This window comes from Bos grunniens, chromosome 28 (assembly GCF_055505025.1).
Source record: "Bos grunniens cultivar Pamir isolate PY7600 chromosome 28, Bosgru_T2T1.0, whole genome shotgun sequence".
In the NCBI taxonomy this organism is placed as follows: Eukaryota; Metazoa; Chordata; class Mammalia; order Artiodactyla; family Bovidae; genus Bos; species Bos grunniens.
The window spans coordinates 36,836,816-36,849,462 of record NC_141192.1 but is presented as its reverse complement, the minus strand read 5'-3'; the positions used below and the strand labels follow the sequence as shown (position 1 = coordinate 36,849,462).

The 12,647-nt window shown below is 40.2% G+C and overlaps 1 protein-coding gene and 1 non-coding gene across 2 annotated transcripts in view; one reads left to right on the top strand and one right to left on the bottom strand.

Annotated features, from left to right (window-relative positions):
- The window catches only part of ACTN2 (actinin alpha 2), a 78,907-nt gene that overhangs the window by 27,102 nt on the left and 39,158 nt on the right, over positions 1-12,647 (top strand). The window contains exons 2-4 of the mRNA XM_086382796.1: positions 3,798-3,912; positions 4,781-4,900; positions 7,282-7,368. Of these exons, the coding sequence (XP_086238922.1) occupies positions 3,798-3,912; positions 4,781-4,900; positions 7,282-7,368 (322 nt within the window). The remainder of the gene's footprint in view (positions 1-3,797; positions 3,913-4,780; positions 4,901-7,281; positions 7,369-12,647) is intronic.
- Positions 10,661-10,767, bottom strand: LOC147343135 (U6 spliceosomal RNA). Its single transcript, XR_015157239.1, has one exon. It is a non-coding gene; the product is annotated as a U6 spliceosomal RNA (small nuclear RNA).

The window sequence follows — 12,647 nt, the reverse complement described above, 5'->3', positions numbered from 1 at the left end:
TTATGAAGGGCCTTAAATAACATGGTAACAAAGTAAGGAAATTTACACCAGCAATATTTGCACATTTTAAAGTAGAATCTAGATAAAGACAACTCAATAAAGATTTTTTTTTGAGCTGAGTTTTCTGAGTTGAGTTTTAAATTTTTTTCTCTATTAATTCCATTAAAAAAAAATCACAACCTGCTATATTCTCTTGTACCTTTCCCAAAAGATTAAGAATATGGTTAGTCTCAGTATTGTCAGAAAAAAACTGAAAAACTACTTTCAAAGTAGTTTTGCTTGCTGAAAATGGGGCCTGGGAAGTTTTTTAACTATATGAACTTGGTTATCTGAAAGCAGCCTAAAATGTTCATCCAAGGAACTAGTTCAAAAAAGATGGTATATTTACAATAATAGAATACTATACAGCCATAAAAAGGAGTGATCTTTGTTGATAGTGAATGATCCCTGGGTTATATTTTTCTTTCTTTCTTTCTTTCTTTTTTGGTTAAAGCAATTGCTGAATGTTTATTTTCTTAATTTATTTTATTTATTTATTTTTAAATTTTATTTTATTTTTAAACTTTACATAATTGTATTAGTTTGGAGGCTAATTACAATATTGTAGTGGTTTTTGCCATACATTGACATGAATCAGCCATAAATTAAAAATCCAGGTGCAGAACAATGTGTATATTGTGATTTATGTTAAAGGGATAGAGAAAATGATGTATGTATCTGTGTTTACACATGTGTAGAATGTTGTTGAAGAGAAACGCAAGAAACTGAATCTCTTTGTTGTTCCCTCTGGGGAAGGAAACTGGGTGACCGAGAACTGGGTGACCAGGAGTGGAGAGGGAAGCTTTCTCCTTTATACCTTTCTGTACCCCTTGAATTTTGAATAATAGATTCTTGAAATAATAGATAGGTGATAATAGACTCTTGTTAATAATCTTAGCTTCAGAACAGGAATGATGATTATCTGGACTAGCACTGTCCAGTAGAACTTTCACGTTCCATGGCTACTCCATCCAGCATAGCCGCCACTAGTCCTGTGTAGCTTTTGAGCACTTGAAAGGTGGCTTGTGCAGCTGGGGAACTAAAATTTTATTTCCTTTAATTTTAATTAATTATAGTTAAATATGTGTGTCAGTGACTATCATATTGATTAGGTGCAGATCTAGAGTATATGACTTAAGGTATCTCTCTGTTTAGACTGGAATAAAGTTTAGGTGTGTTTTGGGAGAAATAATTATTAGTTTAGGCTCTCACAGTAACATTTATTATTGTAAATCTAAGCAAATACCTACATTTTCTTTTTACCCTAGAATTTAATGCCATCACATATTTCTTTTTTTTATTTTATTGAAGTAGAGTTGATTTGCAATGTTGTGTTAATTTCTTCTGTACAGGAGAGTGATTCAGTTATACATATATATTCATTTTTTGTGTGTGTTCTTTTCCACTGTGATTTATCACAGGATACTGAATATATAGAATATACAGTTAGGACCTTCTTGTTTATTCGTTCTATATATAATGGTTTGCATCTACTATCTAACCTTCCAATCCCTCTCTCTCCTGACCCCTGACCCCCTCCCCCTTGGCAAAAACAAATCTGTTCTCTGTGTTTGTGAGTCCTTTCTGTTTTGTAGATAAGTTAATTTGAGTCATATTTTAGATTCCACATAGAAGTGCTATCGTATGGTATTTGTCTTTCTCTTTCCGACTTACTTCACTTGGTATGATCATCTCCAGGTCCGTCTGTGCTGCTGCAAATTCCTTTCACATAGTTCTTGAAATAACTATTAGTCAAATTTGAAAATCCTTTTTATTATCCAGGAAAATCATTTTAATGGAAACTCTGTCTTTTTGTATTCTAACTTGGAAAAAGTCTATTTCTGAGAGGTTTATTTTCTTATCTACAGCACAAACCCTATTTGTGAGTCTCCCTCCAGCGTAGTGTGCCGGGCACTTTGTTCTTGAGCCCAGCAGCTGTTGTGTGACAAGGGGACAGTTTGCATTCTTAGCCAGCAGCTGCCAGAAGCATTTCTAATCTGGTTTTGGCAGGAAATAGTGCACAAGTGGAAGCCAAGTTAAAAGAAGCTTGAAAAATAAACAGAATGACTTCGGATACCCCTTAGTATATCATTCATATTTCTGCTTAATATTGCCTTAGTTATTTCTTAACTTGACTGGAATCTGAACCTTTCTAGGGCAGAGCTCTATCTAATTGTCTTTGAAATCTGGGGTCTAACCCAGGGCCTGGAATATGCCAGTAGGAGGTCACTATTATTACTCTTGCTGTTATTATTATTAGTAATGATTGACTATACTGCAAATTTGTTTAATTGATTCAGTTACTAGCTTAAAATTGTTGTTCATCCAGGATAAACTAGTTGTAGATAATTAGTGGTTATGAGTCCCTCTTTTCTTCCCCTTCTTACTACACCTCCCACCTTCTGCTCTAAAGTATGACGTTTTGAACATTCTGTAAGGGTTATTTATTCATCTGTTCTGTAAGCACATAGATTTTTCTTGTATGCACATCCTAATTTAATCTGTCTTTCTTACAGAATAAGAGGTTTTCAGAAGGCAATGGCATTGGTATAAAAACACAGTACCTTTTAAAATTTTTTTATTATTTTTTTATTGAAGTATAGTTGATTTACTAACAGGTATACAGCACACAGATTCAGTTATATATATATATGTGTGCATATATATATGTGTTTGTCTGTGTGTATATATGTGCATATATGTGTGTGTTTGTGTGTGTGTGTGTGTGTGTATATATATATGTATATATATACACACGAACTTCCCCGATGGCTCAGCTGTAAAGAATCTGCCTGCAGTGAAGGAGACAGAGGAGATGCCGGTTCAATCCCTAAGTGGGGAAGATCCCCTGGAGGAGGAAATGGCAACCCACTCCAGTATTCTTGCCTGGAAAATCCCATGGATAGAGGAGCCTGATGGGCTACAGTCCATGGGTTGCAAAGAGTCGGACATAACTGAAGTGACTGGGCACGGAATAGTTCCTTCATGCAGTGCTTTAAGGAGGATATATGCGTGTATGTATATATATATATATATATAAAAATATATATATATTCTTTTTCAGATTCTTTTCCATTATCAGATCAGTCGCTCAGTCATGTCTGACTCTTTGTGACCCCATGAATCGCAGCACGCCAGGCCTCCCTGTCCATCACCAACTCCCGGAGTTCACTGAGACTCACATCCATCGAGTCCGTGATGCCATCCAGCCATCTCATGCTCTGGCGTCCCCTTCTCCTCCTGCCCCCAATCCCTCCCAGCATCAGAGTCTTTTCCAATGAGTCAACTCTTGCATGAGGTGGCCAAAGTACTGGAGTTTCAGCTTTAGCATCATTCCTTCCAAAGAAATCCCAGGGCTGATCTGCTTCAGAATGGACTGGTTGGATCTCCTTGCAGTTTTCCATTATAGGTTATTACAAACCATTGAATAAAGTTCCCTGTGCCATACAGTAGGTCCTTGTTGGTTATCCACTTTACATATAGTAGTGTGTATGTGTTAATTCCAAAAGTAGTACCTGTTTAAACTGAACAAAAATTCCTCAAGTGGTTAGACCAAATAAATGACTTCCTTTTCTTAGTCTCTAAAGAGGAAATGTTACTTATATCTTACCTTTGGGCTTCCAATCGTTCTTTCTATCCAATTCCAAGATGCCCCATCCTCCTGTGGCCCAGAAGGTGTGCGACGCTGGGTGTGGTCCTCACAGAGGGGCACTGGGTGTCAGCAGAGCTGTGCTCAGCACTCTTTGCTTCTGTCGCAGACCTTCACCGCCTGGTGCAACTCCCACCTCAGGAAAGCTGGCACTCAGATCGAGAACATCGAGGAAGATTTCCGGAATGGCCTTAAGCTCATGCTACTTTTGGAAGTCATCTCAGGTGAGTCTTAAACATTTTTTGTAGGTGTTATACCCATTTTGTCTGAGCAGTAGATATATATGCATCTGTTTTTTTTTTTTTTTTTTTTAAAAAAAAGCTCCCTTTGAACCTGGCTGGGCAAGAACATGGTATTATTGGCAAAGAAAACTTTCCAAAGAGCAATCTGTCTGGAGTTATTTTTCGCTTCTAAAAGAGGAGCGAATTCTGTTTAAAACGGACTTATTAAAATAATGTTTCTGCCACCCACCTCGAAACAGAATGAGAGAAGAGAAAATGACATTTATATAACTCCTCACCAGGCTGCCCTGTCCAGGTTTAGTCTGGCTAGTGTGTATTCCAAAAATTGTCTTTCGTGCCAAAAGCCAGTGTACATATTGGCTTAACTCTGCAAACAGGAATCAAAGTTTCTGAGGGGTTATACCTTGCCCTGAATGTCAGCTAGCTGGTTTAGACATTGGACTGGAGAATGGATGAAGGCAGGGCTGCCGGGATATCCTCATACTCCCGTGTCTGAGATGAGCCCTGCAATTTGAATGAGGCTCCCTGACTTCTTCTTATAGCTGGTCAGCTACTCCAATTGCTGCGGGGGCCCCAGCTGGCTTCTCTCTTTCTTATTTAAACATTGGCTCATAGACCAAACAAGGCTCTCCCAGCAGGTCTGAAAAGCATATGGACTTCATAGCACAGCCTGTGCTCTGGTCCATTTCATCTTGAAAGTACTGTGATTTACAGAAACTAGAGACACACGAGGAACAGTCAGATAACGATTTTTGTTTAAGGAGGGTGTGTGCTCTGAATTTTGTCATCTTCATTCCGCATCAAGGGGCTCTTTTCTCTGTGTCTACACGGTTCTCTTTTCACCCGACAGGGGAAAGGCTGCCCAAACCTGACCGAGGAAAAATGCGATTCCACAAAATCGCTAATGTCAACAAAGCCTTGGATTACATAGCCAGCAAAGGCGTGAAGCTGGTGTCCATCGGGGCAGAAGGTAAATGGGGTGTGATGGGAAAGTGCACCAACCTCCCCATAGGGCAGTGGGCCTGCAGCTGGTTGCCTTCTTCCCTCCCTGTTCCCTCCCCCCATCTACCGTGTCAGCCTCTTTGCCAAGCTCTGGATACATGCACAGGAGACAAGGCTCTAAGGCTGTTTGAAAAGAATAGAGTCAAATAGAGCTGATACTTTCCCCTCGTATATTAAGCTTTTAACTTATTAGCTGTATTGATTTAGCACTTATTTTTAACATTGACATGAAACAAAGATGGCTTCTTTTTTTAGGCATTTATCTTGAGAACACAGTGTCCAAATTTTAAGACGATATTGCCATTTTCCCAATGATCTTATTGTTCTAGGATGTGATAACTTAGGATGTGATTTGAACTTCATGCATTTGTGTGTGTGTGTGTGCTCAGTCATGTCCGACTCTTTGCAACCCCATGAACTGTAGCCCACCAGGTTCCTCTGTCCATGGAATTTTCTAGGCAAGAATACTGGAGTGGGTTGCCATTTCCTTTTCTAGGGAATCTTCCCGACCCAGGGATTGAATCTGCATCACCTGCGTTGTCAGGCAGATTCTTTATCACTGAGCCATCTGGGAAGCCTTAATACATTTTTAGAGGGTGTCAGATCCAGAACTAGACAGATCCATCTCCTGACCCTAAACATGGTCCTGAAGTAAATTGCTTTAGAAAATTGGATCCCAAAGAGTACAGATGGGGAATTTTGAAGTGTGTCCGTATTCCATTGGCAATCAAAAAGGCCCACCTAAAATAATTGTGGCAAGGCTGACAGATACGACAGCTGTGGACTGGACAAAACTTCTGTTTGAAAAATATTGTAGCTTAAAGATTATGACTTTGGAGGAACTGAGGTGATCAGCAGTGAAAGGAATCAGAGCATGTGACAGTCCTTAAAAAATAATTTTAATTTGAATAATTTTTCCTATATTACACATAATAAAGAGAAACTCAATGCTTTTTGCAAAAAAACAAATAGAGTCAGACTAATCATCTGAAGGAGAAAGAGTTTATACAGCCCAGTGAGTTTTTTTAAAAATTGGAGTATAATTGCTTTACAATGTTGTGTTAGTTTCTGCCATACAACAGTGTGAATCCGCTGTATGTGTACATATATCCCCTCCCTCTGGAGCCTCCCTCTCACTCTCCGCATCCCGCCCCTTTAGGTCATCACAGAGCACCGAGCTGAGCTCCCTGTGCCATAGAGCAGCTTCTTCCCACTAGCTACATATTTTATACCTCGTAGTATATATAAGTCAGTGCTCTTCTCTTAGTTCGTCCTAAGACAAACTTCCCCTGCTGTGTGCACAAGTCCGTTCTCTACGTCTGCATCTGTGTTCCTGCTCTGCAAATGGATTCATTAGTACCATTTTTGTAGATTGCATATATATGCATTAATATACGATATTTGTTTTTCTCTTTCTGACTTACTTCACTCTGTATACCATACTTTTAGGTTCATCTGCATCACTATAGCTGACTCAATTTCATTCCTTTTTATGACTGTATCCCTTGTAAATATGTGAATGTGAAGTCACTCAGTTGGGTCCAACTCTTCACAACCGCATGGACTGTAGCCTGCCAGGCTCCTCTGTCTATGGGGATTCTCTAGGAAAGAATACTGGAGTGGGTTGCCATTTCCTTCTCCAGGATATCTTCCTGACCCAGGGATTGAACCTGGGTCCCCCGCATTGTAGGCAGACTCTTTACTCTCTGTGCCACCAGGGAACTTCATACAACTTTTCTATCCATTCATCTGTCAGTGAACATCTAGATTGCTTCCTTGTCCTGGCTGTTGTAAATAGTACTGCAGTGAACATTGGTATACATGTGTTTTTTTGAATTATGGTTTCCCCAGCCCAGTGACTCTTAATAAGAACTAATAAGACGGATCTCCATTATCTGTGGGAGATTGGGAGTCCTGGTGAGTCTAGCAGGAGCTGAGACTACCCTGCCATTCATTTATTTTGCAACTGAATCCGATAGCCTGCCAACTGGGGAGCTTGAGAAGAAGAATCAGAGTAAAGATGAGTCTGTGTTCTCTGTGTTTGATTATTTAGAACCTTAGCACATCTAGTCTTTAAACCTGGGAAATCCCTGGGTTGTTTTCAGTGCCTTTGCATATGCAAGATGTGTGCTCATTATTAACTTAGAATTTAAACTGGAGACATTTGGTTATGAATACCACATTTATAACTAGACATGCTACAACACTTACAAAAACAGAAACTCGTCTTTCCATATGTTATTTTCCAATAGCTCTGAAATCAAAACTTATAGAAGACTCATAGGAAAACTTTATATACTGATTATGTTATCTTTAACTTCATTTTTTGTTGTTTTTTCTTACCTAAAGAAATTGTTGATGGCAACGTGAAGATGACGCTGGGTATGATCTGGACCATCATCCTGCGCTTTGCTATTCAGGATATTTCAGTTGAAGGTAAATGACTTGGGTAAAAACCTGATAGATACTTAGAATAAAATTGAGTTGATAAAGTCAAGTTTGAATAGAGTTTTATAAAACTGAACAGTCACTTACATGATTGAATGAAAGATGCCTGAGTTGGGTTTTCACGAGTTTTCTATTTGTATGAAAAAAGAGACCCCAGCAATGCTGTTTCATTCATGGGGGTGGAATCATTTAGGAAAAGATGAGCACATGTTCAGAACAGAAGTCGCTTTTTTAAATGAGCATTTTTTTTGAGCTTCTTTATTGCTTATTATACTTTTCAGTTCATGATTATAACAGTTCTTTAGACTTCACAGCTTGAAACCCTTTTTTTTCCAAGTGCGAAAAGATAATCAATTGAAATCTGTTTGTTCATTCCTTAGTTCATTTTTAACTTCCTCTCTCTCTTATCCTTCACTCCCTCCCCCCTCTTTTTTTTTAAAAAACACAAAATCTCTATTGTCATCCTATCTTTGAGCCCAGTAACTGTTTCATTGTTGTAATATAATCCCAATCCTTGGCCCTGCCACTGAAGATGCAACTCTTTAGTCTTTTACGCCCACTGCGTTCCCAAATGTTTTGATGAATTCAACACTGTCAAAAGTGTCAAATTGACGTTCTTAAAATTAGGACTTGGCTTGTTTAGCACTTGAATCACAAAATGCATAGCTGCATATCATACTTCAGTGTAGTCTGACTTGTTCAACCTTCTCCAAGTTTGTAACCTAACAGATAACCAGGCACCTGAATGGTAAGGGCTGAGAGCATTGTTTATAATTCTGTCTAGGAATTTCTCTAAAGATCAAACTAAAATATAATGGTATTAAAGCCTCAATAATTCAAGCTCAGGAATAGCAGCCAGCTTGAATTTATTGAGCCTGAATTTGAAAACTTTCATACAATGGACTTTTGTAAAGAAATATTTATTTATTTGACTGTGTCATGTCTTAATTGTGCATTAGGGATCTTCACTGCAGACATATGGACTCTCTAGTTTTGGTACATGGGCTCCGGAGTGTCTGGGCTCAATAGTTGAAGCTCTCGGGCTTAGTTGCTCTGTGGCATGGGGGATCTTAGTTCCCTGACCGGGGATCAAACCCATAACCCCTGCATTGCAAGGCAGATTCTTAACCACTGAACCTCCAGGAAAGTCCCTCATACAATGTACTCTTATTAAAGTACATTCCGTTCATGCTTGTGAAAATTATGAGATGCTTTTAAAAAGTTCCTGCTTTGTTAAGAAAGAATAATTTATAATCATTTACTCAATTTTATATACTTCTACATTTAAATATTTAAGCAGTTGAACCCACTTTGCAGAACAAGTTAAAAAATCTTGTTCACATCATTGCATTTACTACACTGCTGCTGCTGCTGCTAAGTCGCTTCAGTCATGTCCGACTCTGTGCAACCCCATAGACGGCAGCCCACCAGGCTCCCCCGTCCCTGGGATTCTCCAGGCAAGAACACTGGAGTGGGTTGCCATTTCCTTCTCCAATGCATGAAAGTGAAAAGGGAAAGTGAAGTCGCTCAGTCGTGTCTGACTCTTATCGACCCTATGGACTGCAGCCTACCAGGCTCCTCCACCCATGGGAAGCAAATCCTTTTCCCACAGATATCACAGAGGTGAACTTGACCTCAGGTTTTTCTGATCGGTTACATTTTAAGTTACTGATAATATTAATTGAAAACTTACTTCTATTTCAAATGTAACTATGAATGGTATGATCCACTAGAGGTTTTCCCCCAAATTATTATTAATGTGCCCAAGATAAGATAATCAAATCATAGTTTTTTTGTAAAACACATCATGATAGAAAGATTTTCAAATGACTAGGAAATAAACATTCAGAAGTGCGATTCACTGGCAAAGTGCTTAAATAAATCTCTTCAAACAGAAGTCTTTTAGTGTCCTAACAGTAGATAGTTTGCTAATCTATTTTTTTATTTGTTTAACTTTCATGGAGTCATTTCTTAAAAAAACCTCACATTGTCTAATTTATTTAAATGACATCTATTATGTAGAAAAAGACATTGTTATTTAGACGGAATTCTTTGAGAAGCCACTCTCCGTCAACAGAAATGATGGGCCTCTTCTAAGAAGGAAAACGAGAGGTTGCCGTATCTGCTGCTGAGGGCAGTGCAGAGAAGCCTGAGTAGGTGCAGTTCCTTGGTGTGTCGTATGGTTGCTCATGATGGAATGACAGATGACACTGCCTATTTATAGCATGCTTTGTGTACCCACCGTCAGGGTTTTCTGTGGGGACTTTTCAGGTTTAACCTTCACCTACAGGGGGTGAGGTATACCTCAGTCGTGTGCTATTTGGCACAGGCTTGTAACCTTCCATTGAATGCCTCAAAATTAAATTGGGGTGAGAGAGAGTCAGCTTTATTACAGTAGCCAATTCAACAGGGGAAATACTTGCTTCAGCATTCATGGTCTAAGAGTGTTCAGACATATTCAAACAGAAATTAGGTTAAACTCATGGCTTTTATTGCCTGGGGAATCCCATGGACGGAAGGAGCCTGGTGGGCTACAATCCATGGGGTCACAAGGAGTCAGACACAACTTAGTGACTAAACAATAATGATTTACAAAATGACTTACAAATCTAAGGTTAAGGGACTTCCCTGGTGGTCTAGCAGTTAAGACTTTCCCTTCCAATGCAGGGGGTACAGTTTCAATCCCTAGCTGGGGAGCTAACATCCACTGCCTTGGGGCCACACAAACCAAAACAAAACAGAAGCAATATTGTAACAAATTCAATAAAGACTTTAAACATAGTCCACGTCAAAAAATCTTTAAGAAAAATCATAAATCTAAACGTAAGTGGCAGTTATAAGGTTGTATTAATCTACTTTCTGTATGTTTACTTACCTAACCTGTTTTTTTTTAATTTATTTTTTTATTGAAGTATATTTATTTGCTTTACAGAATTTTGTTGTTTTCTGTCAAACCTCAACATGAATCAGACATAAGTATATATATCCCCTCCCTTTTGAACCTCCCTCCCATCTCCCTCCCCATCCCACCCCTCTAGGCTGATACAGAGCCCCTGTTTTGAGTTTCCTGAGCCATACAGCAAATTCCTGTTGGCTCTCTATTTTACATATGGTAATATAAGTTTCCATGTTACTCTTTCCATACATCTCACCCTCTCCTCACCTTTCCCCATGCCCATAAGTCTGTTCTCTATGTCTGTTTCTCCATAGCTGCCCTGTGAATAAATTCTTCAGTACCATTTTTCTAGATTTCGTCTATGTGTGTTAGAATACAATATTTTAAAATATGGAACACTTCGCAGATTTTTGTGTCGTTCATGCACAGGGGCTATGCTAATCTTCTCTGTATCATTCCAATTTTAGTATATGTGCTGCCGAAGTGAGCACTAACCCAAGTTTTATTTAAAGTTTATTTTAAAAGTTTGGATTATCTCCTCCTATTGTACTTTTTCTTACTAATTCCATTGGCTAGAACCCCAAAGGCAGGCTGTTATGTCTATAGCAGAACAGCTAGCTATGGAGTGCCATGTTTCAATATCTGTATGACTTAATATTGCAATAAAGTCTTAGATCTTTCAGTCTTTTTCCTTACCAGGAATTTGCTATTAATAAGAGACATGATCAGGAGCCATTCAAATTATTCTTGGAGCACACAAAATTTGGGGGGTTGTGTTGTTTCATCTGGATTATGGGTCAAAGAAAAGTCTGAACTAGAAGTGGGAACTTCAGAGAAGTAATTATAGAATACTTATCTTGATTTGAAAAAGTCAACTTCATACTGAAATGGAAGGCCAAGGCCCAATTTTGAATGAGAGTCCACATGTTCAGGTTTTGAGGAGCTGTTTGGATGTATGAAACTTTGGGTCCTCTAAGAAGCAAGTGCCAAGATGGCGTTAGAAGCTGTCATAACCTGTTCAGGCTGCCATACAAAATACCATAGCCTGGGTGGCTTAACAGAAATTTATTTGGCTGAAAGTGCAAGATCAGGTTGCTAGCACTGTTAGTTTCTAGTGAGGGCTCTCGGCTTGTAGATGGCTGCCTTCTCTCTGTGTCCTCACATGGCAGAGAAGAAGAGGGAAGGGAGAAAGACAGGTGGGAAGAGAAAGACAGAGAGAGACAGCAGAGAGCTTGCTCATCTTATGAGGGCACTAATCCCATCATGAGGGTCCTACCCTCATGACCTCATCTAACCCTAATCACCTCCCAAAGGCTCCATCTCTAAGTACCATCACATTGGTGGTTAGGGCTCCAACCCATGAATTTGAGGGGGACACAGACATTCAGTCAGAGAAAGCAATGGCACCCACTCCAGCACTCTTGCCTGGAAAATCCCATGGGCGGAGGAGCCTTGTAGGCTGGGGTCCATGGGGTTGCTAAGAGTCAGACATGACTGAGCAACTTCCCTTTCACTTTTCACTTTCATGCACTGGAGAAGGAAATGGCAACCCACTCCAGTGTTCTTTCTTGGAGAATCCCAGGGACAGGGGAGCCTGGTGGGCTGCCGTCTATGGGGTCGCACGGAGTCAGACACGACTGAAGCGCCTTAGCAGCAGACTTTCAGTGGAGAAGGAAACGGCAACCTACTCCAGTACTCTTGCCTGGAGAATCTCATGGACAAAGGAGCCTGGTGGGCTACAGTCCATGGGGTCGCAAAGAGTTGGACACGACTGAGTGACTAACACACACACACACACACACAGACATTCAGTTCATAGCAGAAATGCTAGAGATTTGTTGGGGGAAATGCCTGTGGAGGATAAGATAAGGGAAGCAGTAGATGGCAGGGCGCCTAGTGCCTGGCTGACACTTGTGCTGTGGAGAGAAGGACTTGGGAAAGAAAAATCTCATTTTGCAGAGTGGTCCTCAGGCAGGTTCAGCCGGGCTGATGGGGAGTCCCTCAGCCTCAGTTGCTCTCAGAGGAGTCCCACTTGCGGCAGGAATGGCCCCACTTTGGTGCCCGTCCTTTGCTCAGCCTGGGGCTGGAGTAGCCCTGAAGAAGTGTGTCCTCAGGGGGATGCAGGGGTGGATTCAGAGAGTGGCAGCTGGGACATCAGTTCTGTGCTGTGTTCCCAGCCATGAGACATCTAAGCAGTGTCTTCATGGCTGTTGCAGCAAGGAGGCTGTTGTTCTTATTGTTTTGCCACACTGTGTGGCATGCGGGATCTTAGTTCTCCAACTAGAGATGGGACCTGAGCCCCCTGCAGTAGACGTGTCGTCTTAACCCCTGGAATACCAGGAAATTCCCAGTAGTGGTTGGTTGTTGTTTT